Source organism: Serinus canaria, chromosome 20, assembly GCF_022539315.1.
Source record: "Serinus canaria isolate serCan28SL12 chromosome 20, serCan2020, whole genome shotgun sequence".
NCBI classification, from domain to species: domain Eukaryota; kingdom Metazoa; phylum Chordata; class Aves; order Passeriformes; family Fringillidae; genus Serinus; species Serinus canaria.
This window is the reverse complement of record NC_066333.1, coordinates 13,821,256-13,848,948: the sequence shown is the minus strand read 5'-3', so window position 1 is coordinate 13,848,948 and position 27,693 is coordinate 13,821,256. Positions and strand designations below refer to the sequence as shown.

Sequence of the window (27,693 nt, the reverse complement as noted above, 5' to 3'; positions counted from 1 at the left end):
CTCTGAAGGCCAAGCCCTGCAGTGGGGCTTGGTGGGCAATCTCTGGCATCATTTACAACTCCCAGACGAGAGCCAGCCCCTCTGTGCCTGCCCAGGGCACTGCTCTGCCCTCCTGACTGCCGAGCCTGGCGTGTCACAGCCTCCTCCTCTGCCCTCCCACACCCCCCTGTGCTGCCCCTGCCTCTCTCTGCAGGGAAAAGCACCAAATGCCAGGAGCTGGATACTGCACCTCGTACTGGTCTCCTGGGCAGAGCCGAGCAAAGCCCACCAGCCCTGGAAAGAGAAGGAAAACTCCCAGTGTGTGCAGAGCTTTACAGAGCCCCCAGCAGCTCAGCAATGAGCCAAGTGCCCCTCTGGGGAACACCCCCTCCTGCCCCCAGCCCTGTGCAGGAGCTGCTGCACCAGCCCAGCACACCCTTCAAAGGGCAGCATGTGGAAAAGAAAGCTGCCAGCTTTGTGCTCAGACATGAGCCAGCATGGAGGGCTGCCTGATGGCACTGGAGCAGAGCCAGAACTCCATCCAAGGTCCCTCTGAATAACTGGACTCCCACCGGGCCAGACTGCTCCCCAGAAACCCCCAATGAATCAAAGCAACCCCAAATCAGTGAAGGAGGGAAGGAGAAGGGAGCCTACCTTTCATCTTGACGTGGAACTCGCCCAGGTGCACCTCCAGAGCCCCCTCGATGAAGCACATGTCCTGCAGGAGAGGCTGCAGTCACCAGCACTGCAGGGCACCTGCTTCCCCACACATGCCTACTCTTTCAAAGGACTTCATTGCTTTTTTTAAGGACACACAAACATTTCCACCAGTAAAGGCAGATAAAAGTAAACTGAATCTGATTTCTGTTCTGCAGAACAGAAATCTCCCACAGAAGAGTGGAACTCCTTGACTCATCCCTGTCAGTCTCCCTCCATCTCTGGTTTTGTAAACCCAGCACAGCTTATTCCTTCAGTTCTCATCCCACACTTCCATGGAAGTCATAAGAGACCCCAGCACCAAGGGTTTCCATACAATCTATTTTTCCTACAATGTATTTTATCCCCACCCATTGGGTTTTTAACCCCCACCATTACCAAAGCCAGCAGCAGCCCCCAGCACAGGGCTGTGGAGCTGCAGGCAGGTCCTGGCTGGGAGGGGGAAGGATCTCCTACCTCTGTGCACTCCTGCACGTTCCTGTAGAGCTCCACCAGGCTCTCCCTGGAGGCTTTGGTGGCAGGGGACAGGGAGAAGGCCTGTTTCATGTTGGTGGCCCCGTCCCGCAGCCTGCACTGGATGCAGTAAGCTTCATAGAGCTCCTCTACCTTTGGGACAGGGCAGAGAAGGCACTGGAGTTAGCCTGGCGTGGTTTTGGAAAGGAACATCAGCAGTGTTTCCTGGCAAAAAACCCAACAAGCGACCCAAATCCCTCTGCCAGGGCTCTGCAGGATGCTGCAGCTCCTGGGGACCCCCTGCTTCCTCCAGGAACACAACCAGCTCTGCTTTTTCCAGAGCAGAAGACCAGAAGTGGAGTAAGGCTTTGCTCACAGAAATCACAGAGCAGGAACCCAGTGCCCTGAGCAGAGCCTGGCAGCCCTGCAGGGCTGGCTGTGCCACAGGAGAGGCTCTGGCAGCAGACACAGAACTGCCCTGTGGGAAGGGGGAGAACATGTCAGGCTTCCCAGAGCAGCATTTTCTGAACAAACTGGCAGAAAATGCAAACTGGTTTCACAGGAAAACTCAGGTTGGGCCGTGCCCAACATCCAGCCTGAATAGAACCATTCAGAAAAATAAATAAATAAAAATCCCCTCCTGCTGAAAAAAGAGAGGCTGCAGCTCTCAGCAAGTCCCCAGCACTCTCCCCTTCAGCTGAACTCCAGTCAGAGCCTTTCCCACGTGGATGGATCCCTTACAAGCAGTGGGAGCCCTGCAGGTGCTCTGCACAAACCCTTACCTTGCTGATGTGGAACTCCAATTTCCTGATGTATCTCTCCACAGAGCGGATTTGCTTTTCAGGAGGGCAGAGAGAGAAAGGGATGTAAGGAATTATTTCCCAAATGAGTCACTAGGTAACACAGCAGACAGAAAATCACCCATTTTCTCCATTTACAACATTCCATGCCATCCCCAACAGCCTTACCTTGTCCAGGTCGTAGTAGAAGGCCTGAAAGAGAAATGGCACAGGCTGAGGAGGAGAGCAGCTGGGCTTGCACCACTACTGAGACTCTCACAGGAGCTGCAAGACTCACCAGGAGCATCCTAACTGACACTCAATAGATATTATTATTAAATACAATAATAATTGTATATTAAATTAATATTTAATGTATGTATTTAATATTAAATAATAAATACAAGCACTGATCAGTGAGCAGACCAGGAGATACAGCCCAGCAAAGCACCAGGACCTGAAGGGCACAGCTGGGCACTGCAAATGAGACATTTCAAGGCAAACTCTCACAGCTGGGACTGCCTTGCTTGGGACATTTCTGATCGTGCTGCTTTGGGGATCCCACCTCAGGGTTTTAACTGGACAGCCCCTGGGAGGAGGTGGGAGAAGGCTCCTCCTCCTGTGACCTTTATTTCAGTATTTCACACTGAAACCCCCTTACCAATCTGGAGTTCCTTTTCGTGTCTTTGTGCCGCCCAGAGAGATAATCCAGCTCAGCCTGGTGCGCTTCCAGGTATTCACTGGGGAGAGAGGAAGCCCATGTCAGACCCTGGGTGTTCAGAGATACTCTGGGGCTGTGCTTCAGCAGAAGGTTACAGGTGATGGAGGAGGAGAACATCAAACGCTAACAAATCACAGATGGCCCTCTCAGGTTACTGCTCCTGCCTGACCCTTCCTGTGAGGCAGCAGAAAGGAAGGTCCATCTGCCCCCAGGGCCACCAGCAGAAAGGTCCATCTGCCCCCAGGGCCACCAGCAGAAAGGTCCATCTGCCCCCAGGGCCACCAGCAGAAAGGAAGGTCCATCTGCCCCCAGGGCCACCGGCAGAAAGGAAGGTCCATCTGCCCCCAGGGCCACCGGCAGAAAGGAAGGTCCATCTGCCCCCAGGGCCACCGGCAGAAAGGAAGGTCCATCTGCCCCCAGGGTCACTGGCAGAAAGGAAGGTCCATCTGCCCCCAGGGTCACTGGCAGGAAGGAAGGTCCATCTGCCCCCAGGGCCACCAGCAGAAAGGAAGGTCCATCTGCCCCCAGGGCCACCGGCAGAAAGGAAGGTCCATCTGCCCCCAGGGTCACTGGCAGAAAGGTCCATCTGCCCCCAGGGTCACTGGCAGGAAGGAAGGTCCATCTGCCCCCAGGGCCACCAGCAGAAAGGAAGGTCCATCTGCCCCCAGGGCCACCAGCAGAAAGGAAGGTCCATCTGCCCCCAGGGTCACCAGCAGAAAGGAAGGTCCATCTGCCCCCAGGGTCACTGGCAGGAAGGTCCATCTGCCCCCAGGGTCACCGGCAGAAAGGAAGGTCCATCTGCCCCCAGGGTCACTGGCAGAAAGGTCCATCTGCCCCCAGGGTCACTGGCAGAAAGGTCCATCTGCCCCCAGGGTCACTGGCAGAAAGGTCCATCTGCCCCCAGGGTCACTGGCAGAAAGGAAGGTCCATCTGCCCCCAGGGCCTGAGGAGGAGCCCCCAGCCAGCCCCAGCTCAGAGGCAGAGCCTCTCCACCTGGAGCAGCTGCCCCCCAAGCCCAGCTCACAAACCCTGCCCAGGTGAGGGGGGCAGATGCTGCCCAGGGCTTTGGCAAACAGAGCTGAAGGCTGTGTCCAGGCAATTCCTTAATCCTTTTTCCAGGATGTGATCCATTTTGCAAGGTGTGAAGCACCAGGTGCCAGTTGGCTTCTCCAGAGCTGCTTGCATGCAGGGGCTGTGCCTTTGGACCTTCCACGGGGCCTGAAACCTTTTCAGCTGGGACTCCTCCAACTCTGCCTTTAATGCAGAGCAGACTTAGGTAACTTTTTCCTCCAGTGTCTAAACGGGACCAGAATCACCTGGTAAACACTGCATTCTTAGACACAGTCCCTGAGCAGTCCAAATAACTTCATTTTAGACAGCTCCACTTCCTCACACTCGCTTCGATGCATTTCATTTTCTCACTGTTCCAAAAGCAGGTCCCTCAAGACATCCCAGATCTCCAGCACTCAGCTGGAGCTCCTAACACCTGCCCAGAGCAGCCCAGGGCAGGAGCAGCCAAGGCTGGAGGCAGAAAAGCACCACTCACCTTTAGAAAGGTTCATCCCTTTCACCTTTAGTATGTTTGAATTATCGCTGCCATGGCAGCCAGATGGTTAACAGAATAAAGAGGTATTTTCTAGAGCTACAAAGAAACAGGCACGTAAAATATGTTCTGTACTGGAAGCCCAAGTCACTCCAGCACCGAGTGGACTTAGTCTGCATTTACTTAAAGCCTGGCCCCTCACTGCCATTTGATCCAGCTGTTTTCTGTAGGCTCTCCAGCCAATGAGTCACCTCTCACTGCTGGCAGCAGGCTGAGCATGTGGCACTCGCTGCAAAACTGGGAACAAGTTCTGACCCACTTTATAGCTTCTCCTCCCTCTGCTCAGATAAATTCTCAGCTCTGCAAAAACGTTTGGTTTCCTTGTTCCTTTTAAATCTAAATCCTCTATAAGACATTGGTGGGTATTTTTAGGGGGAAGACTTCATAGTCTTTTATTGGTCTAAAAACATGACACATCTGACTTTATGAAGTGTTACTGCAGTGCATTTGATGTTCCTTGCTTAAGAAAACAAAGTGTCACCCAAAGGAGCACAGTAGCAACACGAGGAGGACAGCAGCAACCCACTGCAGGAGCTGCCAGCACAAAGAGCTCCAGGGGTCACAAATCCAGGGGAAGGTATTTTATCTTCTGATAGCAGCTGCAGGCTGCAAATGAAGTTCCTGTGAGAACAGACCCAGAACATTCTGGGGAATCAAAACGCTGAAGTTTTCAGGTGGACCTGCTTAGACCTTTGCCTTATAAGGCACCCAGAGATCACAGAGTTATTTTGAACTTCAGAGTTTAATTCTATTAAAAGAGGGAGAAGAAAAAACAAAGAAAAAACCAAAAGTCCCATCCTGACACCCTGCTAAAACGGCTGGCTCTGTAATTAGCTCAGCAATTAGCACAGGGAGAGCTGAGGTGCTTGGTGAGCAGCCTCCCCTCCCAGCTCTGCCCTGCAGGGCACACCCTCACTGCCAGGCTCGGTTCTAAGTCAGCTTTTGGAGCTACAGCAAAGCCCAGACAGTTCCCTCTGCAGAGGCTTTGTGCCAGTCCCTGCCCAGGTCTGGCTGCCCCGTGCCCACCGTGCCACCCCAGCTGCTCCCAGGAGATGGGCAGTGCTCCTGTCACCTTTGAGTGCCATAAATAAACAGGAGCTAACCCACCCCAGGGCCCCGTGCTTGCCAGCAGCCTGAGAGGGAGTGGAATTCATTTCCCAGGGTCCCAGGAGGGGCAGGCAGCACCCTGTGTGCCCAGGGATGCCAGCTGGGGACAGAGCACAGTGCCACACACACTCCAGCAGCACCACCAGGGAGGGCAAATCACAATATTGAAAAAGTCCTTACTTAAGTCCTTTCTTCAAAGCTTCAAAAATTTTCTTCACCTGCAGTGGCTTTGGATCCCAGATGAGTGCCCCCTTCTGCAGGGAGTTGTAGGCCTTGGGGGGCTTCAGGGACATCCTGGATCTCACTGAGCTTCTGCTGAGGGACTTGCTGCAGGAGGAGAAGGAGATTCAGGAGAGGGCAGAGCCCATCCCTTGGGAGCCCAGAGATGCCCCAGGCACACAGTTCAGGGTACAGCTCCAGAATCCCACACACACTCACCCAAAACCTCCACGTGCTTGGGCACCTGAGAGCCCCTGGCAGGCAGGGAGAGCCCCTGGCAGTGCTGGCTCTGTGTGCCCAGCAGGGCAGGGCAGGGCAGGGCTGCTGCCCCCAGCCTGGGCACAGCCTGGCTCACCCCCTGAGCAGTGCAGCCCCTGGGACCCTCCCCTGCAAGCCAGGCAACAAACCTTGGCTGCTCAAGGTCAGGGCAAAGCTCCCCAAGGAGCCCTCAGGAGCTGCAGTTTCCTGCACTCACCATCCCTTTAAACCATGGCTCAGAGACTTCTCAGTTTCCAAAAGCCAGTCCAGATTGCACACAAGATAGAATTATCAAGGGGTTTTGTCAGCATCTAACACCTCACCTAATTACTTTTAAAAGCAACTGCAAAATCAAAATTCAATATTGTTTCTACCAGAAGTCCCCCACTTTTTTATTAAAGACTTTTTTGTGCCACTCTAAGGAGTTAGAACATCCTGAAGCATCAGTTAGAAACACCTTTAAAGCAGAAAATGAGCTCTCTGCAAATAATTCCTGCCTGGCTTCCCTCTCTCTAAATCCTCCCCTAAGTCTTGGCTATTTTTACAATGGTCTGTTAATAATCCCTGTAAGAAAAGCCTCTACAATAACATTACCTGCACAAGTTTCCCATCTCCCAGGGCAAGCCACACCAGCCAGTTGCTCTCTGAAGGGTTTTCTACCTTCTCTACAATTTCCACCCTAAATTCCACTCACCTGGAGGAATGATGAACTCCATCAGGCTCAGCAGTTACCCCTGGCTGGTTTCAGTTCCAGGCTCTGGCTGGGGCTGAGCAGATTATTGTGCTGGGTGATTAAAGCCAGGCCCAGCACACCTGAGAGCTGTCCCTTGTCCTATTAGAGAAGCCCTTGGGCACCTGCTTTAATTATCCTTGTCCTAAATTTCCACCTAACTCCAGTTTTTACCAGCTGTTCTGCAAAACATCTGATAAACTAGGGGCTGCCAAACATTGCTGGATGCTTAATTTCTTCACACCACTGATTACCTTGTTTTTTTATGATGCCTTAATGGAAAGCATTAATTAACCAAGCCATTTGGAGCTCAGGTTACCTACAATGAGGAACATGACTGTTAAATTAGAACCTTACATTAATATCACTTTTCTTTGCTATGATAATGGATCTTTGGGAATTCCATGCAAAGTGAGAGAGTTTCAAAGGAAAAACCCTGGAAGGGGCAGTCTGACCAATAAGAGCAGTTGAAAGAGTCTCCTAGAATGCTCATTGCTTAAAATTCTTTCATGCCAAGAAGAAACAGCATCTAATTCCAAGCTCCAGAGTACTCCAATTGGCAAGATACCAAAGAGAAGAGCAAGATAATTGTGTTTTGAAATTAAAAGCCCAAATTAAAATTAATTTTGAAATTAAATACTCCTGGGTTTTGTTTCATTGTGGAATTTACCTTCAGATTTTTGGAGTGCAGGCCCTCAAAGCTGGAGGTGACTTCCCTTGCACAGCACCTCAGTCCTGCACACAGGGCTGGGATTTCCCTCTCCCCCTCAGCACCCCCAGTCTCTGAGCACTGGTGTTGATCCCATTTCCATGCATTTCACACAGGAGTGAAGGAGCTGACATGGCCTGGAGGGACAGTAGCTAAAGGCTGGATGTTCTCATGCTGCTTTCCCTTGTGAACCTGGTGATTCCAGGATCAGATTTCCCACTTTACAGATAACAGTAATAACATTCACTTCCTGTGGAGACCGTGGTGGGGAAACACAAAATCGTGTCTGACTGAGAGACCCTGGGGAAGCTGCTAAAGAAAAGCAAAAGTATATTTATCATGTGCAGAAGAATGTCCATTGGGCCTGATTTGTGTCTCCTCCCTGGGCAGACCTTGCACAGGGCCCTGCAGCTCCTGCTGAGTTTTGCAGCAGTGCCTGGGGGAGAGCTAAGTTAGCAAAGGGCCATTCAAAAACTTCTGCTCTAGGCCAGGGCAGGCTCTCATGTTCACTGGGCTGACTGAGTGTCCAGGACAGCAATCTTCCCTCTTGTGGTGATTCCTGAACTAAACTGTCTGTCTCAACACTCAGATAATGAAAAACAACATCACAGAAGGGCTTGAAGAGAGGCTCTTGGTCAGGAGAGCTTTGCAGCCAGGGGGATAGCCCTAAGGGAATGTGAATTATTCTGTCTGGAGCACTGGGACCCTGCTGGGCTGTGCCTCTTGCAGGAACAGCTGCCCACCACTGCTCCTGGCAGGTCCTTCCTGCAGGGACTGCAGCTCTGACTGCAGCTCCAGCCTGAGCTACAGTCTGACAGAGCTCTCCCTTACAGCCTGACAGAGCTTTCCTGTACAGCCTGACAGAGCTCTCCTGTACAGTCTGACAGAGCTCTCCTGTACAGCCTGACAGAGCTCTCCTGTACAGTCTGACAGAGCTCTCCTGTACAGTCTGACAGAGCTCTCCTGTACAGTCTGACAGAGCTCTCCTGTACAGTCTGACAGAGCTCTCCCGTACAGTCTGACAGAGCTCTCCTGTACAGCCTGACAGAGCTCTCCCTTACAGTCTGACAGAGCTCTCCCGTACAGTCTGACAGAGCTCTCCTGTACAGCCTGACAGAGCTCTCCCGTACAGTCTGACAGAGCAGCCCAGCAGAGTTTGGTTCCTGCCCCGGCGGGTGCAGTGCCAGCCTGCTGGCAGCAGCGGGGCTCTGTCCCTGGGTCACTCACCCCAGCTTCCTGCTCTGCACGGTGCCGAAGCCGGTGAAGGAGCAGCTCCTGCTGATCCCCCCCCCGTCCCCAGGGGACACGAACGTGAGCTTCACCGACATGGCTCCCGCTCAGGGACTCTGCTGCCTCCTGCAACAGAACACAAAAACACATCAGGCCAAACCTCCTTGGCTTGGTTCTCGTGCTGCTGCAAGAGGGGAGCTGCAGGGAAGTGGAAAGTCAAAACAACACACAGCAGAATAAATTGGAAAAAAAGACTTGTCTGCAATTCACGTTTCCTGTGTTGCCATCCACGGTACAATTAATGAAGGATTGAATAGTCTAAAATGAAATCTCTCATGCCCTCTTCAATTTCTGATTGATTTTACAAACTCGCTATGCAAAAGCCAGAATAGCCTCAGTTCAGAGGCTCTCTACATTTCTGCCTTTTTAAAAACCCTGTAATTGTCCCAGTGCTTCAGGAGTGGGGGCCAACCTGTGCATTTCCAAACCAGTGAGGATGCCAGAACCATAGTTAAGCTCCAGACTCAGCTGGGTCCCAGAAGCAGCTCCTTGCATCTGTGCAGAGCCTCGCTGCACTCCTGGTAGGATTGGCTGTGTGGTGCTCAAGCCCAAGGCTGAAGTCTGGTTCCAACAGTAAATTTCAGGTTCGTGCTCCTCCTCTGGCAGGGTTTCTCTTGGATTGCTCTCTTGTTTTCCATCAGTCAAACTCTCTTGCTTTGTGGAGAATTGTGTTCTCTGCCATATGTCTACAGAATCCAAGTCCCAATATAAGTAACAGACATATCCTTCAAAGCAGCTGTAGAAAATCACCCAGACAGTTCATATACAGAAAAATTCCCTTCCTTTCCCCCTCAAGCTGGTGTAATGTAAACAGCACAAGTGAGTAAATCTGGGTATAAGAAAGAGCTGGAGGATGTGTTTGGGGGGAGAAGGACAAGGTCCAAGGAGGAGCTCTGCATGCTGCATGCAAAGGTTTGTCCCACAGCACAGGATGTGCTCCGAAGGGACCAGGATCCATCCCTCATCATCCTGCACTCTGAGCCCACCAGAGAGGGTGCTGGGGAGGAGCTGTGCCTGCCCTGGGCCCTTTGCATGGCTCCATCAGCCTGACTGCAAGCCCAGAAGGGTCAGGGCAAGGCCCTGCCCTGCCCTGGAGAGCAGCCTCCTCCCAGCCCAAGGGCTGCCTGCACAGAGCTGTTCTGTGCTTCCCAAGGGGATTTCAGAGTGTTGGGCTAATTCTGGGCTACTCCACAGGGAATTTCTGCCAGTGACCAGCTTTGGGGACCATCACCCACGGCAGGAACAAAAGCTGCCCTGGATTTCCAGGAGCCTGTTCAGGAGAAGCCTCTCATCCTTCCTGGGCTGGGTTTGAACTCCCATCTCCTTGCCTGTTCTGCGGGCTGTGCCAAGCTCAGGAATACACCTAGGAAAAGCAGGCAGAGCCCTGCAGAACAAGATGTGACAATGACAGCAGAGCCAACAGACACCTGCTTTGCAGGCAAAGAGGGGCTGGGCATGGCCAGGCACTTCCCAGCTCAGAGGAGCAGAGTCCGTGGGGCCCCAGAGCCCCAGGAGGATCCACAGAAATGTGTCACACACAACTCAGGTGCCTCCTCCCCACCCTTAATCAAACCACACAGCACTTATGCTGTGAAAGATCCCCTTGACACCCTTCATCAGAGCTTGGACTTGCATCAGATCACAGCTGAAGTTTCAAAACATTTTCCATCCTTCCCTCTAGATTTGAGATGTTTGTAAGTCTGTGAACTGTCATCCCATCAAAAGGATCATTAGCCTGAAGAAAGCATGCAACTTACTGAAAAATGTAATTGCATAACAAGCTGTTAAAGGAAGAAATAAAAGGAATAGCCTTGTGGTTATTGACCACATCCCTCATCAAGGCTAAGCCAGATTCCCAGGATCTATTTTTCAGCTCTTTAACCTGGGAAACTCAGTTCATGGGCACAAGGGAGGAGGAAAGGGCAGGGGCAGCTGCTCTGGAGCCTGCCTAACCTGACTCTGAAAGCCTTGGAGCACACAGCTATGGAACAAACACAACCAGCAGACCCATGGCAGGGAACAGAAAGGGAACAGTTCTGAGAAGACTCCTGGAGTAAAATCTGTGGCACTGAGCTCTAGATGAGAAGGACTGTGGGAAATGTAGAGACCCCCAAAACCCTGAAATTGCCCAAACTGCCTGGACCTGACCACGTGTGTTTGTAAATCCAGTGTCATTCTGGGTTTCCAGGAGCTGCAGTGCTGCCAGGCAGCAGAAGCCAGAGATGCCCTGGCCCTGACATGGGCACAGCCAAAGTCATGCCAGCCCTTCTGGGGTCCTTTGCTCTCTGTAACTGCCCAAAGTCCCCAAGGCACTGCCCTGCCCTGCTCCAATGCCCTGCCCCTCTCAAAAGGACCCACAAGCACAGCCTCCAACTCCCTGGGAATGGAGAGGATTTCAAAAAAGCACCATCCAAGGGTTATCACTTCAGAAAATGCAGCAAAGTCAGTGCCCCTTGGTGCACATTGCACACGGATTTTTGGTGGTGACCTAGAAATCCTACAGCTCATTTCACACTCCTGAGCAGAGGACCATAAGTTGGATGTCAATAAAACATTTTATTTGTAAGGAAGACTTGTAAATGCAGTTGTTTAAACAGAGGGTTTGCTAGCTGGAGTGTCTGTATAAAAGTGCTGAGCTACAGGAGTGCCCCTGAGAAGAAGCATCTGGACCCATCTCAAAACTCTACCCTCCCTGCAGGGTAGGAATAAATCAGAAAGGACCCTGACAAAGCTCAGTTCAAATCTGCCTCCCAGCCTGAAACCTCTGCTGTGCAGGCCAGAGGGTGCAGGTCTCATAAAGGCAGGGCTGTGCCCTGGGGAGCAGAGGAACTTCTCCCTTTTCCCCAGGAGCAGGGAGGTGAGGAGAGCAGGGAGCCAGGGCTGCAGGCAGGGCACAGACACAGCAGACACAGGAAAGGAGTTCTTGCCAGGGGCAGCTGGAGCTGCTGGAGGGGCCACGGGGTCTGGGGAGGGCCCACAAAGCTGGTGAGCCTTGGGCACCCTGCCACTGCCAGGGACACTGACTGGGGGCTTTAATTGGTGGCGTTTGTCCAGTCTGGGGCTCAGAAATGGATCTCTGGGTCAGAACAGGATCTTTCCAGATTAAATGGGTAGGTTTGTTTGTCCCTGCCTCAGTGCCCTGTTTGCCATGACAGATTTTGGTGAGTCAGCTCTGGTGTGATCAAGTGTCCAGGCAGGCTGGGGCTCCCCTGGGCAGCCAGGACACACAGACTGCACCTTCTGCTCCCCTCTCCTGAGCCAAATGACCTTCACCTTCCACAAACAACATCATGGGGGCTGTTTGTGTTTATGGCTAAACTTTTCCAGCCCTACTCACATCTCTAATTGTTTCTGGGCACAATGGTTTCAACAATTTTATGAGGAACATATGACTCACCGACTTGCAAAACGTTTCTGCTGGTGTTTTGGGCTTTAAATGAGGGGCCATGGTTTGGTGTCAGCCTCTCAGAGAGGCCCGCTGGGCAAATCCCTGCTGGAGGGAAGGGTTCCTGCTTCCCACAGTTTGTGATGCTCCAGCTGGGGGTGGGCACTGGGGAGGAGACACTTTCTCCTGGCTGTGTTTCTGCCCCAGTCCTGCCTCCCTGGGCTGTGGGCAGGCTCCAGAGCTCACCACGGGCACCCCTGCTCTCCACTGGCACCACAGAAGTCAGGCTGAAACCAAGTCACTGTCACTGTAGGAAATGACAATATAAATATTCAATAACAATTTAAATAACAATTCCTGACAGACATCAGCTGTCAATGACCCCAGAGGCTGAGGCTCACCTGTGTGACTGTGCACACCCTTTGTGGTTGTGACAATTTCCCTTCCACTGCCTGCCCAAATCTTCTCCTCACGCTTTTGGACCCTTGTTATTTTTGTACATCATTTCATTTGTACATATTGCACTGGCTTTGCTTGGAAAGACAAGAGAGCAATTTTATCTCCCAGCAGTGGGAACCAAGCAGAGTTCATTTCATTCTGTGCTGTCACAACACAGGGCTTCATTCAGTGTTGGGAAGCCCAGCAGTTCACTGGAGGGGCTGGAGCCTTCCTGCTGGCACCTGGGGCTCAGCCTGGTGCCTGGCAGGAGGCTCCCTGGGCACAGCAGAGCACACAGCTTTGCTGCAGAGTTGCCTCCTGGAATTTATGTCTTTTACAGCATGGCTTTATAAAATTCACTTCCTGACAGCCAAGCAAGGGTGATACTGGGCTGTGCTGGTTCTGCACCACCTCTGCTGAAACCCAGCTTTGCACAGAGCCAAAATCAGCAGGGATTCAGGACATGGACATTTGGGGCCTTCAGAGACCTTCCCTGGACTTCAGGAATGAGCTGTGATTCCAAATCATCATCAGCTGTTTCAAAAAAAAAGTCAGGCAAAGCTGCTAGCTTCCCATTCTGCTTCCCTGGATCTGTTATAAATTCTAACAGAAGAACAGCCTTGCTGCTGGAATTGCATCAGGATCAGGGTTTTAGCTGCAAGAAACACACACTGTGAACTTTTCATGGGTGAAAAGACAACCTTAGCAAAATTGCACCAAAAACCTTTAGCTTTTAGACTGACTTTGCAGGCTGGGCTCTTCCTGCCTACACCACTGATGTAATCACACTGATTTTCCTTCCTGCTTGTTTCAGACCACAGGGACAGTGGGTTCCACTGCCCCTCCTGGGGGCTGCTGAGGGCTGCTGGCCCCACTGACAATGGCATTTGTCTGTTGGGATTCTGATAAAGGAGAAAATCAGATTGCCACCCTGGAGCACAGCCCTGTCAGAGCCTCAGGGTGCTCCAGACCTGACCCACTGAAGGGTTTGTGATTTCAGTCCTGCCTTGGCCTTGGCAGTGCTGGGCAAGCAAAGCAGCCAGGGCACAGCGTGGGTGAGAGGTGATGAGGGCTGCCTAGCCCGGGGTGTGATGGAGCTGGGTGAGCAGCACTGAGTGACCCTCTGGGCTCAGTCCCCTGGGAAAATCCAGCCTGAGTTCAGTCCCTGCTCTCCAGCATTCCTCAGCAAAACCATTGACCTCAGGAGCAATGTCTGCTGTGCTGCATAAACATTCCAAATTTATCATTCAGACCCCTTACACTTCAAGTGGTTTTGTTCAGCTGTTTGACAAACATTCTATTTATACAGCTATGGGCAGAACTAAGAGAAACTATCTGTCCAAAGAGGAAAAATAATTTGAATTAGGGAGACACACAGCACCCTTGATCTCAGGCTAAATCTCAAAATGGGAATTTTAGCACAACATCCCACCCAAATAGGGATCTTTTCTGCAGACAAGTCCAGGCTGTGGCAAGAGCTCCCAGCACCAGGATTGGCAGCAGCATCTAAGGAGGTTTGGTGCAATTCCTGCAGCAGGGATTCTGCCCTGTGGCTGTCCCTGCTGTGAGCTGAGCTCAGGGGAGAGCCCCTGCAGACAGAGATGGGAAATGTGTGCTGGAGACAGAGCTCTGTTTAACTCAGACTATGAGATGGGCCCTTTACTCTGCACCAAACTTTCATCTCAGGTCCTATTTGGAAAACGTCAAATGATTCAGGAATTCACTCTCATAGGCACTTCAAGCTCTTAAGAGCAGCTTCTATTGATTTTTAATGAGAATTACATTCAGAGTTTGCATTGGTCAGAAAGACAGGGCTTCAGAGTGGAACTAGTTTTGGAACCTCTGCAAATTTTACCTATGCAGATTCAGCTCTTGAATATATATTTGAATACTGCACATCTGACATACTTTCCTCCTGGCCATACTTAAGCCATTGAAAGAAATCAGATAAACAGCTTTGATCCAAGTTATTGCTTTACTCATCAGGCCCTCCCAGCTCCTGCCAGCTTCTGGAAATGGCATTCTGGAGTCCAGGCTTCCTAGGCAGCAGTAAATTTGAATGTCACAGGCAGACCTGTCAGACAGCTTGTCCCATGCTGGAGGTCAGGTCTGATGGCCCCATTTCCAGGGGTTTCTTTGGACATAGGACTCAGATTTTGAGTCAGGGCGAGCTGCTTTTCAAACCTGCCCCCCAAATGTTCCTGTGTTTCCAATCACTTTCCATCTCAGCCCTCAGCTCCAGGTTCTGCTCTCAGTGGCAGTGTGCACATCCAGAGGAAATTAATCAGCCATTTATTCCAGATTCCCAACAGAATCCGGCAGCAGGAGTTGGCCTGGCCCAGCTGGTGACCTGGAAATGATTTTCCAAGGCACGGTGCCGTGGCCTCTGTGTGCCTCCAGCAGCAGCAGCTGCCAGGGAGCCCTGGGAGAGCTCAGCATGGCTCACCCATGGGCAGTGCCCTTTCCCTCATGGAAATGTGGTTCTGGCAGTCCCAGCTGGCTGTGAGCCCCAGCACTGCGCTCAGGAAAGCTGCAGGGAGTGCCCAGAGCTGTGCCCCCTCCTCTGCCAGGGAGTGCCCATAGCCCAGACCTGTGCCCATAGCCCAGAGCTGTGCCCATAGCCCAGATCTGTGCCCCCTCCTCTGCCAGGGAGTGCCCATAGCCCAGAGCTGTGCCCATAGCCCAGATCTGTGTCCATAGCCCAGATCTGTGCCCCCTCCTCTGCCAGGGAGTGCCCATAGCCCAGAGCTGTGCCCATAGCCCAGAGCTGTGCCCCCTCCTCTGCCAGGGAGTGCCCATAGCCCAGAGCTGTGCCCATAGCCCAGAGCTGTGCCCCCTCCTCTGCCAGGGAGTGCCCATAGCCCAGAGCTGTGCCCATAGCCCAGAGCTGTGCCCCCTCCTCTGCCAGGGAGTGCCCATAGCCCAGAGCTGTGCCCATAGCCCAGAGCTGTGCCCCCTCCTCTGCCAGGGAGTGCCCATAGCCCAGAGCTGTGCCCATAGCCCAGAGCTGTGCCCATAGCCCAGAGCTGTGCCCCTTCCTCTGCCAGGGAGTGCCCATAGCCCAGACCTGTGCCCATAGCCCAGAGCTGTGCCCATAGCCCAGAGCTGTGCCCCCTCCTCTGCCAGGGAGTGCCCATAGCCCAGAGCTGTGCCCCTTCCTCTGCCAGGGAGTGCCCATAGCCCAGAGCTGTGCCCCCTCCTCTGCCAGGGAGTGCCCATAGCCCAGAGCTGTGCCCATAGCCCAGAGCTGTGCCCATAGCCCAGAGCTGTGCCCCCTCCTCTGCCAGCCCATGGCCCAGCCCTGGCCCCTCTGTGCTCAGCTCCCCAGGTGCTGGGAGCCCTCTGGACTCTGCCTTCCCTGCTGGGGGAGGCACAGCTCAGTTCCCCCAGTTCCAGGTGATTTAGGAGCACAGCCTGGCTGTGCTGCCCAGTTTCAGTCCCCAGCTTGCTGACACCCTGCAGGGCTGCACTGGGGCAGCTGCCAGGCTGGCACTGCCAGACCTGCAGGTCCAGCTCAGCCTGCCTGGCAGGACACTCCCAGCACCCAAACTCCCAGGCTGGGGAAGCAGAAGGAGCTGAGGCAGAGCAGTTTACACTGATGCACAGGCTCCTCCATTTGGGACAAGGGAAAACTTGCCTGGCACTAAATCCCACCAGCTCTGGCCTTGAGAGATTCTCCTAATTGGGGATGAGCCCCCAGGATCATCCCTCTGCCCTGCAGACCTCGCTGTCCCTGGTTTGCCCACTGTGCCTCAGGCTGTGCCCATGTCTCCAGCCAGCCTGCTCCTGCAGGAGCCACTCCAGGTAATGATACCTGGTAATGATACCTGGTAATGGTAAGGAGCCACGAGGAAGGTCCTTCCCTCAGCCTCAGGGCTCTGGGAAGTCCCAGGGCTGCTCATGGCAGCACATGATGGACAGATAGATGCTTTGATCATTACAGAGAAGGGTGTTTAACCAAATCTGATGACAAACTTCCAGCAGGAGTGAAAGCTGGGGTCCAACAGCATGGGGGATGTAATTTGTTATCTCCCAAACCTGAATTCTGTGAATCACAGCATCCTGGTGCTTCTGAAGTGGCCCAAACCCTGTGTCATCTACCTGTCTGACCAGGAACTGTCCCTTTACTAGGAATTGAATCATCCAGCCCATTCCTGTGGCAACCATGGTTTATTCCCATAAATGTTACCAAGGTCATCCTGTGCCACAGAAATAAAGAAGTTGCTAAGTTAGGATCAGTATCCCAAAGAACACTGGAAAAACAGGAAAAGTATATAAAATGTGGTAGAAGAGATAAATAGAAGGGACAAAAGGTTTATGCTTTAAAGCCAAATATTTACTTGTGGAAAAACCCAAGAATTTGAATGGATGTAGGTATATCTGTATTTTTCCCTTCACATCTTACCAATTCCTAATACACATGCTCTGACATTCATGGCCCTCATTTTTTACACTGTTACTCTCTGCTTTTATTTGGTTTGGGCTTGCTTTTAATGAGGTGAACTTTGCACAGCCCAGCTCTGGCTCCTATAAAATCTGTGTCCTAAATGGCCAGATTTAGTGATTTTTCTGTGGAGAGGAAAAGCCCCCATGCTGACCACACAGCTGTACTTGGAACCAGATGTCTCACCCCCCTTAAACTGAGCTAATGAGGACAGCAGGATGGTCAGGAAAACCCTGTCTAGGTCTTGCCTGTGGAATTATGGAGAGTGCTGCAAAGCCTGATGCTTCCACAGAAGGGAAAGGGAGGAGGGTGGGAATTCCTCCAGGAGGAAAATCTGCAGTGCTGCACTTGCACCCCACAGCCCTGCTCACCCCAGAACCAGAGGGAGCAGGGCCCCCAGGGCATGGGAGCTGCTCTGGCCCTGCTGAGCCCATGGCAGACCCCAGGGCTGGCTCTGGTCCCCTTTGCATTCAGCAGCTCCAAAGGACTCCAAACTGCTCCTCCCAAGGCTTCCTTAAAGCATAAAGCAGACCAGTTCTTGAGGGTCAGATGCTGTGAAAGCCATAACTTCTGAGAGAAATCTGATTAACAAGAGCATTTTTAAACTAACTTTGCCCACCAGTGTGTTTTTGAAATTTGCAGAGTCCCTTGCTGCTAGCTCAGAAAGAGATAAGAGTTTTAGGGCCATCACTTCTCTGCCCAGTCTCACCCCCTCAGAGCCACTGGGAGCGTTGCCATCACTTCAGAGATGACCAACGAGACCCTGGAGGTCATGGCTTGGCACTCACACTGGAAAATACATAAGTGTGGCCTTTTTTCTTTTCAGAAAAGCTGCATCAGATTCTCCCCCTGGTGCCAAGCTTAAGCTCCTTTAAAACAATGATTCTTGATTTGTTTTCACGTGCTCTTCCTCAGTCCTTTCCCTGCAGCATGGAGCAGGTCCCTTGCACTGAGCCACAGCAGCAAGAAGGAACCTTCTGCTGAATAAAGTCTTGTGAGACACAGTCATTACATGCAGAGCAAAGTGGGTTTAGTGGGGCCCTGGTTCCCCTGGGGACTCCCATTATATAAATTATTAATAATAAAAATAAACATTGGCTAGCTTGAACTTCTCTTCGTTCCCTTAGAGCTTATTTTTGTGATGGAATTAGCTAAATAAAGCCCACTTGAAAGAATGTTTAATTGCAAACTATCCAAGGAAAACAAAATGGAACTAATTGGTTCTTAGATATTAAACATTCAAAGGAGATGGCTTTGGAAACAGCTGAAAGGCCAGTGTGCACTAGGATACAAATGGTGCAGTGAGCAGCTGAGGAAAATGCAGTCTAAACTGGACTACATCTACTCTTAAACCAGATATTCAAGTTTAGTCAGTCTGGCCCTGCCTAGAAGAAAGCTTTGGATTGTTCAAGCCTAAACAGAATTACAGCAACACTCTCTGGAAAGTTATAAAATCAGAGGGGGCAAACCTGTGTACTGACTTCTGGGCATCATTTGCCCAGGAAACCCTACAAAACCCTACAAAACACTACAAAACCCTACAAAACCCTACAAAACCCTACAAAACCTACAGGGATTGCTGCTTCCTGGAGTGCCCCAAACCTCCTGCAGCCTAAAGCAGACATCCTAGCAGGGGCTGTTTCTCGTGGCTTTCCTGAAGCAGCTGTTTTCCCGCAAGGCTGCTCGGGAGGGCTCCCAAACCCCTCTGACAGCACATCTCCAAAGGAGGGTGAGACTGAGACCTGCCCTGGCCTCTCCACACTCCCTGCCCTGGGTCTGTGGCACCGCTGTTTAATTCAGGTGTTTGACAGCAGCAAGTGGAAAATGTGAAAACTTCCTTTCCATACTCATGAGAAGTTAAAGAGTTGCCACGCTTATTTCAGAAGTGTTTCTAGCAAGACTAGGAAGAGATGGTTCTAACGTGACTGAAATTTGCAAACCAGAAAAATCCCTCTGCATTAAAAGGGAGCAAGAGTAGGTAAGTCAAAACAAGAACCATAGAGTAAAGACAATTTTAAAAACTAAAGAGTGGTAGAAGAATGTTTCTCTGGAGGAGCACGGCGTGCAGTGGAACCAGGCTGGTGCTCAGCCACTGAAGGGGCACTGTCCCATCAGCAACATGTTTACTTTCCCACTTATCAGTGGGTGACAGTGCCGAGGCCTCTGCCAGAGATAACAAATTCCTGGAAACGTCAGGGCCCCCAGAACACCCAGCCCAGGCACACGAGGGCTGCTCCCTGGAAGAAGGAGGCAGACACAACTGGAAGTGCTAAGCAGAAGTTGCTCAGCAGGATCAGTCAAGATCAAACCACTTCAACATTTAGGCCAAAAGCTAATGTAATTTAAGGTCCCTTGAAATGTTATGAATACCATCAACAAACACGGCAAGAGTCACTCATGAAAATGCATTTCAGCTTTGTGCACAAAAAAAATCAATCAGCTCTCTGTCTCAGACTTCTTCAAAGACTGTGAACCCAATTGTTTGCTCCCTGAGGACCCAGGGCTTTTACTGCAACTAGCACATCTGCTTAGAGTTTCTTATTTTTCAGCATCACAGGAGTTTTTCTTAGACCTTGGACTGGTTAACTCAGCATCTCTGGGCCAGTGATCTTCTGAGCCCCCACTGGAGATGCTCTGCAGAGCTGAGGACAGTGCACAGGGCAGGGACCCTCCTGGCAGAGAGGCACCCTTGGGCCGTCTTCCAAATTCAGAAAAGGCCATTCAGGTAGAAAACGTGTTGAGCAGGGATTCCAGCAATGCAGACCCAGGACTAATGCAGAGGGACCCAGCTGCAGCAGCAGGGGCAGGCAGTGCTCTCCACGTCCTGACAGAAATGTGCAGTTTTGCTCCGGGTGACTTGGCTTCCTCAAGACAGATATTTTACAGGAAGATACAGTTTTACTGGACTGTAAACATAATTTGACAATTGCAGGTCAAAGTATCCTCACTGATTGCTTTAAATGAAACTAAAAGTAGACAAATTCATACATACCCACATGGGGAAAAGATTCATCATGTGCTACTACAGCTCTGGGGAACAGAGCATAGAAATTATGTCTGGAGTGGAGACCTTAGCAGAAGATGCAGTGTGTGTTCTCATCCAGAGCCTTCTCCTGCTGAGCATGTTCTCCTTACAGTTGTGGTTTTGTTCTTGAAGAACCAGAGCCCAAGCAATTTTGAGATACTTTGCATTGCTACTAAAATGTTTTGCACTTCTGCTGTTTGTTTGCAGGCAGCTGGGATGCCCGCACTGATTTTCTAAGGTTATTTAAATTCTTCTTTATTTGTTAACAAATTATGTTGTTGCACAACACATTGGCATGTGAACCCTTCAGAAAAAGGGAGAGGCACAGCTCGGCCTCAGTGGAATTAGGAAGGAGCTGCAATGACCTCAGCAGAGTTACACAAAGGACAGCTCTATTGTCCCAGTGCCTGCTGTGCCTGACTGAAGGAACATTTCTGTATGGCAGGGCTCTTCAGAGGGGGCCTCACCTTCCAGGGCAGTGTCTGGGGCATTTCAGACAACGGTGACACATTTCCATCCATCTGGGCATTTGGTGCTGCACCAACAGCCCCAAGAAATGTGCAGCTACACTTACAACAAGCTTACACAACACTGTGTGTTACTGCAGGACTCAAACCCAGGCATTTCCACACATGATCCACCCAATGTAAATGCTCCTCTTCTCTTCTCTGCGGGCGGTATAGTCGAGAGTTCGGCTCTGATATGCTCTTAGGCTGAGCGAGTCGTCGATGATCGGACGTAGGTAGCGGATGAGGCGATCTGATGCGAGCGGAGAGTATATGCTCGGATAGTAGAGTGATATGCTTGAGCTAGAGTATCGATCGTAGAGGATCGAGAGGCGTGAGCATGCGTCTAGGCGATGAGCTGCTCTGAGTCGTCTCGTGAGCTGGATGACTTATAGTCTGCAGTCTTGCGCTTCTATTAGCTTCTCTTATCTTCGCTTCTCTTCTCTTCATCTCTCTCTGCTCTTCTATTCTACGTCTCTTCTTCTCTTCTCTTCTCTTCTCTTCTCTTCTCTTCTCTCCACTCTAAAAAGCCAGGTCACTCACTTGCTACAAACCACTTGCCTTCACAACTTTAGCAAAGCCACTGAACTTTCTGTGCAGATCAATCTCAGCCACATGGCCTGGGCTGCACTGCTGCCTCCAAAGCTGCCTGGGGAATATCCCTGTGGAAAACCTGCTATTTTAACTTTACAGAGCTCATCAAACAAAATCCTTCCTTACAATCTGGAGAAATCTTCTAAACTCTCTCTGTGAAATTTCAATTACTTAATGGAAACATCTCAGAAATTCAGTGCCCAGGGAGAGGGGAGGTTATGGAGGTGGTGTTTGTTCTGCACTAGTAAAAGTACAAACCTATTCACACCAACATTAAAGCAGAAACATTCAGATTTTAAAGCACACTGAGGCTTTGGAATTGCCTCCCTGTTTATCTGTTCAGGCCCAGTATTGGAAAATTATATTTCCCTCTTCAAGTCTGCAGCAATTTCAACAATAAAACAGAGGTTGTGTAAGTGCAGAGAATTATGGAACAATGTAAGTGGAAAGCACATAGTTTTAAATTCATTTGAATAACTCAAATACAGCTGAACTGACATTATTCACACTTTCCAGTCTTAGTCAATACTGGATTGAAACCAAGCACAAGACATTTCAGGCCCAAAGGAGGTCTTTAAGAAAATTACAAGTACCTATATTTCCAGTTTCCAATGGCTGTCTGGGAAAGCTCCACTGCCTGAGGAAACAGCAAGCTGCCTCTCCTGGGATCAAACAGCAGAGATGAGAACTGATTAAGGGCACCTTTGGATCAGCCTGTAAACACGAGGCTGATTCCACCCCAAGAGCTGCCAGAGCAGAGACCTGGATGCAAATAGCTGAGGTGTCCCAGGCAAGCAGGGCTGCAGAGCCAGAGGCACACTCCCCATGCAGGCTCACTCCTGACCTGTGCAGACACCAGCTCCAGGCCCAGCTCTGCATTCCTTCCACACCCAGGGCTGGAGCTGTGCCTGGAGAAGGAATGCAGGAGAGAAATGAGGTTCTTATCGGCCTGGCAGATCTTGCTGGGTGATGTAGATGCCTGTGGAGCTGCCAGGACTCCAGTGTGGGACATGGCATGCAGCCTAGCTCCAGACTGCAATCCAGGGCTCTGGCAGGACACTTGGAATAAGGCTGAACTGCTTTCTGAAGCATAAGCAACTGCTCCTGACCCGGGGATACCTGGATAAATTTCTGTTAGAAAGAATTTTCATCAAGGGAAAAGTGAAGATCCCAGATCTGTACAAGAAAAGTAAAAAAGGGAATAAATTGTGCTTTTCCCCGCTCAGGGGCATTTGAAAGTCTGGCTATAAGATTTAATAATCATAACTTTCACAGAGGGGAGTACTAAACACACCAATAAGGACAGGAGGTTTCTCAGGATAACTCTGAGTGTCCTTTCCCTCCCAAATCGTGGGCAGCACCATGCACACAACTGCATGTGGCAAATCTTTCCAAGGAGAGCCAAACTTCACCTAGGCTGCTGGAGAGACAAACCAGTTGTGGCTCTTTCAGTCCCACAGCCAGCAGAATTTCAAAATGTGCAGGGACCAAGACCTCCCAAATGCATGAAGCACAAAGATCTGTGGAAACAAGGCTCTTGATGTCTGGGTTGTGGCCTTTTGAAAATTTTGCCAGGCTTGGACCCTCCTGGATGTTCCTGCCATTACTGTCCCCACACAGAATGCAAACCTGCAGATAAAGATGTTATGCTGTGGTCAGGAATGTCAAAAGGACATGTTAAGATAATTCACATTGCATTTTGTTCAGACAAATATTTTCATAACAGCTGAGAGAAAAGTGTTTCTCACTGGTTTGAGAAAAAGAAATGTTAGCTAAAATCAAGGGCTTTGGCTACTTTAGGGCTTCCTAGGCAAGATTAAATCAAAATATTTCCTGTAAACATTCCCTCTTTTCATCAGCATGTCAGTTGTAGTAAGGAGAATGTGATCCTAATTCTCAGCACCCAAATCTGGGTTAGCTATAAAGTCAAATGTTTTCTTACTTTCACAGAAACAACTGTGACTGGAAATATTTTCCAAAGCATGTTGCAAGTGGAGGTAAGTAAATCAGCTAGCACACAGCACATTTTTAAAGGAAAAAAGTTTCTAAAAATGAATCAGGATTTAATAAAAAATGTCTCTGAGGTACGTAAGTCATGCCCATAATAGAATATTTTTCAATTTTCAACCCTGTATAGAGAATTTTAAACCAATAGCAGATGTACGAAACAAAAGCAGAATTGTCCCTTATTCTCTGCTGTGCACACACAGAGATAGAAACGGGGAAACCAAGGAGAGGCTCTCAAACACTTTCCACAAGAAAGACAATTTGCTCACAGTTCCTTCTCCCTTTAAATTGTTTCTGTGGCAACACATCTGGTGCTGTAATTGTGGGCCAGAACATGAACTGTCCTGCAGGAAGAAAGTGATGTTGTTGTTCTGTCTGCAAGACCATGAGGCAGAGAGGGATGAGTGAGCACACTAACCAGGTCACCCCTCCTGCCTCCCCAGGCACACAAACACCAGCCATGGGTGTCCATCATAGCTCAAACCTGCAAGTTTTACAGCATTTCAACAAGGGTGAGAGAAAACTCTCGTGGGAAACACAGTCTGTAAGCCAGGGGTTTTTAAAATAAAATGGTGAGTGCTTTGCTACTGCTGTTCCTACCGTGAGAAATAAATCAGTTATCCAGCTGGGAGGAGCAAGGTTCATTCCCTAATCACAACCATAACATGCAATGAGCAGGACTGGGGTTGATCTCTTATCTGCAGCACGGCACAAACACTGCTGGATCATCAGCACTTCACACCTGACCTGTCAGGAGCACACCAGGCCAGAACCCCTCATGTGTCTGTAAAACTCAGCTGTCCAGGGGGAGCAGCTCCCCCTCCCAGAATCACAGAATCACCAAAGCTGGAAATCCCTCCCAGAACACCAAATCCAAGCTGTTCCCAATCCCCACCCTGTCCCCAGCCCAGAGCTTTGAGTGCCACCTCCAGCCCTTCCTGGGACACCTCCAGGGATGGGCACTCCAAACCCCCTGGGCAGCCCCTGCCAAGGCCTGAGCACCCTTCCAGTAAAAAAATTCTTCCCAAAACCTGCAGCCCTGAGCTCTTCAAGCTCTTGAGAACCAATAGATTTTACATTATGGAAATAATAGAAGTGGATTTTTGCTACTTCATCAAGCAGATCAGGGATGGATTCACAGAAAGAACATGAGCAATAAAATGTCACTGACACAGTTACTGTCCCAATAATAATTGCATATGTTCTCCATAAAATAGTTTTTATTATTTAATTTGAAACAGCTAAATTCACATCTAGAGCAGTTACATATAAATATGTTTGCTAACTACACTTAGAGTATTTCTGTATTAATGACAAGATCATCTCAGTGTTCTGATCTTCTGAATTACTAGTGATTAAATGCCTTGTCTGTCTGAAAACCAAGTTTTTGCCCTAAAAAGTTGAACTGAATAAAAACGATAGTTTTCAGGCATTCTATCTTTGAAGACATACTGGTTTAAAGCAGTATGTCCTCAGGGAGAACAAACTGGCAGCAGAAATGGAAAAGTTGAAAAAAGTGGATAAGACCTGGTATTTCCTAAATATGTATGTCCCTTTTGTGCTTCTGGAGGCAGCATCTGGGGATGGGAACTGAAGCCAGGGCCCCGAGCACCTGTAGCCATTAAAGGCTGGCTGATGTCCTTTGCACAACTTGCTGTCCCTAATTCTGGATTGCCACCAGCCAATCACCTTCCAAAATCCACTGCTGGCCAACAACAGTCTGGATAATTCAGTCTGTCTGCTCCCTCTTTCTCAGCCTGTTGGCTAAGATCAAGTGTGCAGATTCAAATGATATTAAACCTACTATTTTACACAAATTATCTCCTTCGGTTCCAGTCTTTCTATTTATTTCATCCAAATGGAACAAATTAATCACCCTTCAGAGACAGCTCCCCCTTTATTTTGGATAACTTTCTATACCCAAACCTCTGCCTTGTCCTGGTGCTCTGTGACCCCACATTGTCACTCCTCAGACCCCTGAGAGACACACGAGGATCCCAACTTTCCCCTCCCCACAGACTGAGCCTGGTTTCCCTTTCTGGCCAGAGTGGCTCTAGTCCATCTCTCAGACTCTTTATGAGGATATTGCAGAGGAGCTTTTGTGAGGGAATTAATTAGCTGGGAAGGGAGGAAAGTGGCATTGGTGGGTGTGCTGTTACAGGATCCCAGCTCCCTGCCTGGATTGCTCTGCAGGAACCCAGGGCTGGGGAGAACATTGTAGAGCAGCTGTGCAGCTGCTCTTTGTCCTGGCAGAAGGAAACCATCCCATCTTCCCCTGTCCCTTGGGGGATCCATTGCATAACTCCCTTCTGGCCTCCCTCCCCACAGCCCTGCCCCGTGCTGCTGACAGAACAGCCCTGCAGCTCCTGCCTGCCTCCAGCACGGAGCCCTGGCTCAGGATGAGGTCCTGCCAGCTCAGGGAAGCCCTTCCATTCCCCCAGAGGCTCGAACTGAAGGGGAATGCTGCTGGGTTAGTATGCACCACCGGCTCACACGTGCTGCATCTCACACCTTTCTCTCCAGACCTGGGGCATAAAGAGGCTGGGCCTGCCACTCCAGGACAGCTCCAGCCCATTTTGGCAGGGTTTGTGCAGCCTTTCCTGCACTGCTACACGTGGTGCTTGTGTCTGTCACAGTGCAGGAGTCAGAGCAGCAGCAGGGAAGGGATGAACTGCATGAGACAGGAATCCAACAGAGAGGAGCTCCTCACTGCACACTCCTTCAGCCACAGCATCTTTGGTGACCCTCTCCATTCCACATGCAACATTCCCTCAGACATATTTTGCACTGTTTACTACCCTTGCAAATGATCTGCCTCTCTTTTTCTTGGTTTTAATTAAGGGTTTCCAAAAAAAAATAGAAAAAGTAAAGCACCTCATCAATAGGTGTAGCTCCCATTTTGCAGCTGTGAAAACACAGGTATGGACAGATTAAGTCTTGATCCCAACAAAGGAAATGACTGAATCAGGACTTTGAGTACTGGTGCTGGTTCAATACTCAAGAAATGGCTCCAGAAATATATAACCTTATTTTTCAAACTCCTTCAAGTTTCTTTGGTTGATTAACAACTCTACTTCCATATGGGCCAACTTATTTAAAACACTTTTTAAAAGGGGAAATTAAACTCTGTCTGAATCAAAATGTAACTGGGCTGTGACCCAAAACCTCAACTTGTATTTACACGAATAAGCAATAAAAAAAAGAAGGCAAATAAAATGTAATCTTTGCACAGACAAAGAGAGTTAACTAAAACACAACCAGCCCATGCAACAACACCTCCAAAAGGCAAACTCTACGGATGGCATAAAGCTCATCCTGCTCTTCTCTCTGCTCCACCTGCCCCAGCCGGGTGCTGTCCTGCCGAGGTTCCGGGCTGTTTCCTGCCGGGAATGCCTTCACCCCGGATAAAAAGCCACCGAGCCGCTCTGCGCGGCTGCGGCTCTGCAGGAACGCTGGCATCCTTTGGGGCTTGCCCGCTTACAGACCAGGTGACCGCGTCCCCCGCAGGTGACCCAGCCCTGCTCAGGTGCCCGCGTCCCCGCCAGCTGATGTCCCCTGCGGCACCGCAGCTCTCCCCTGCGGGCAGTGCGGGTGCCCTGCGCCCCCCGAGCCCCGCTCCGTGCCCAGGTGTGCCCAGGTGTGCCCAGGTGTGCCCAGGTGTGCCCTACCTGCGCTGGGGCCGGCGGGCGCGCAGCGCGGCTGGGCTCCGCTGCCGTGGCGGCTGTCGCGGCTGTCGCGGCGGGTGCGGGAGGGCTCGGACAGCCGCCGCTTATCGCCGCTTGTCGCCGCTTATCGCCGCCCAGCCGGGCTCCGCTTCCAGGAAGCCGCGGCTCCGGAGCGCTCGTTTGCCGCTGGATGCCGAGCGCTCCGTGCCGCTCGCTGCTTCCCTTCGCTCCCCCTCCCTCCTTCCCTCCTTCCCTCCCTCCCCCTCTCCCTCGCTCCCCCTCCGACCCCCCTGGTGCTGGCAGGGGGGCTGGGAAGGCGCCCGCGGCTCCAGCACATGCCGAGCCTGCGGTCACGGCCCGGACCCTCTGCTGTTCAGCAGGAGCATCCCAGGCGCCCTCTGCTCGCTCCGGCTGCGGCTCCCGCCGCGCAGCCCCCGGCCGGCAGCGTTCGCGGGACACCCTCCCTGTAACGCCCCCGCTCCTCTGCCCCCAGCTCTTACCCCCTCTGCTCAGGCCTCCTCGGTCGTGCCCAGATCCCGCCTTTCCCACCTTCCCCAGCCATTGCTCTCTCCTCCTCTGCCCTCACCCCACACTGCCTCTTCACCGTCCCTTTAAAGCCCTCTGTCATACAACGCTAATCATCATCATCACCATCACCACCATCATCACGTCTTTCTCTGATTGCCTCCCGCCTTCCCCATCCCGCCCTTCCATGGTTTGCTGGCACTGGGAGGTGTCATTTGCTCTCTTTGATTCTCTGTTGAACAATCCTGCTCCGAGTCCTTCCTGCTGCACCCACTACTGACCTCCGTCTGCGGGCACCAGCTCCCTTCTGCCAGCCCTCGGGATGCCCTCCGGGCAGTCCTGGCAGGAGGAGATGAAGCTGTCATGTGGGAAGCGGGCTGGGATCTCTCTGCTCCTTGTCTCCCCCCGTGCACTCACACCTCTCTCCTGAACTGTGCCTGGCCAGGCCTTTTGCAAACACCCCCCACAAACCTGTCCCTGCCTGGGCACAGCACCTTGGCTGCTGCTGTGGCTCATCCATCCATCCTCCATTCCTCCTG

General features: G+C 51.1%; 1 protein-coding gene across 6 annotated transcripts in view; it reads right to left on the bottom strand.

Annotated features, from left to right (window-relative positions):
- The window catches only part of RIPOR3 (RIPOR family member 3), a 41,777-nt gene extending 14,550 nt beyond the window's left edge, over positions 1-27,227 (bottom strand). Inside the window, exons 1-10 of one of the 6 annotated variants that reach the window (XM_030232863.2) lie at positions 21,720-21,895; positions 21,551-21,619; positions 8,503-8,631; positions 5,540-5,686; positions 2,590-2,668; positions 2,118-2,141; positions 1,932-1,985; positions 1,153-1,302; positions 634-697; positions 230-273 (exon numbers count right to left, since the gene is read on the bottom strand). In XM_030232863.2, coding sequence (XP_030088723.1) covers positions 230-273; positions 634-697; positions 1,153-1,302; positions 1,932-1,985; positions 2,118-2,141; positions 2,590-2,668; positions 5,540-5,686; positions 8,503-8,603 — 663 coding nt within the window. In that variant the 5' untranslated portion in view covers positions 8,604-8,631; positions 21,551-21,619; positions 21,720-21,895. Of the gene's footprint in view, positions 1-229; positions 274-633; positions 698-1,152; positions 1,303-1,931; positions 1,986-2,117; positions 2,241-2,589; positions 2,669-5,539; positions 5,687-8,502; positions 8,632-21,550; positions 21,620-21,719; positions 21,896-26,632; positions 26,814-27,129 lie in introns of those variants that run through there. The other 5 variants (XM_009093163.4, XM_050982003.1, XM_050982004.1 and 2 more) reach the window with 5 other exon arrangements.
- Positions 27,228-27,693: the final 466 nt, after the last annotated feature.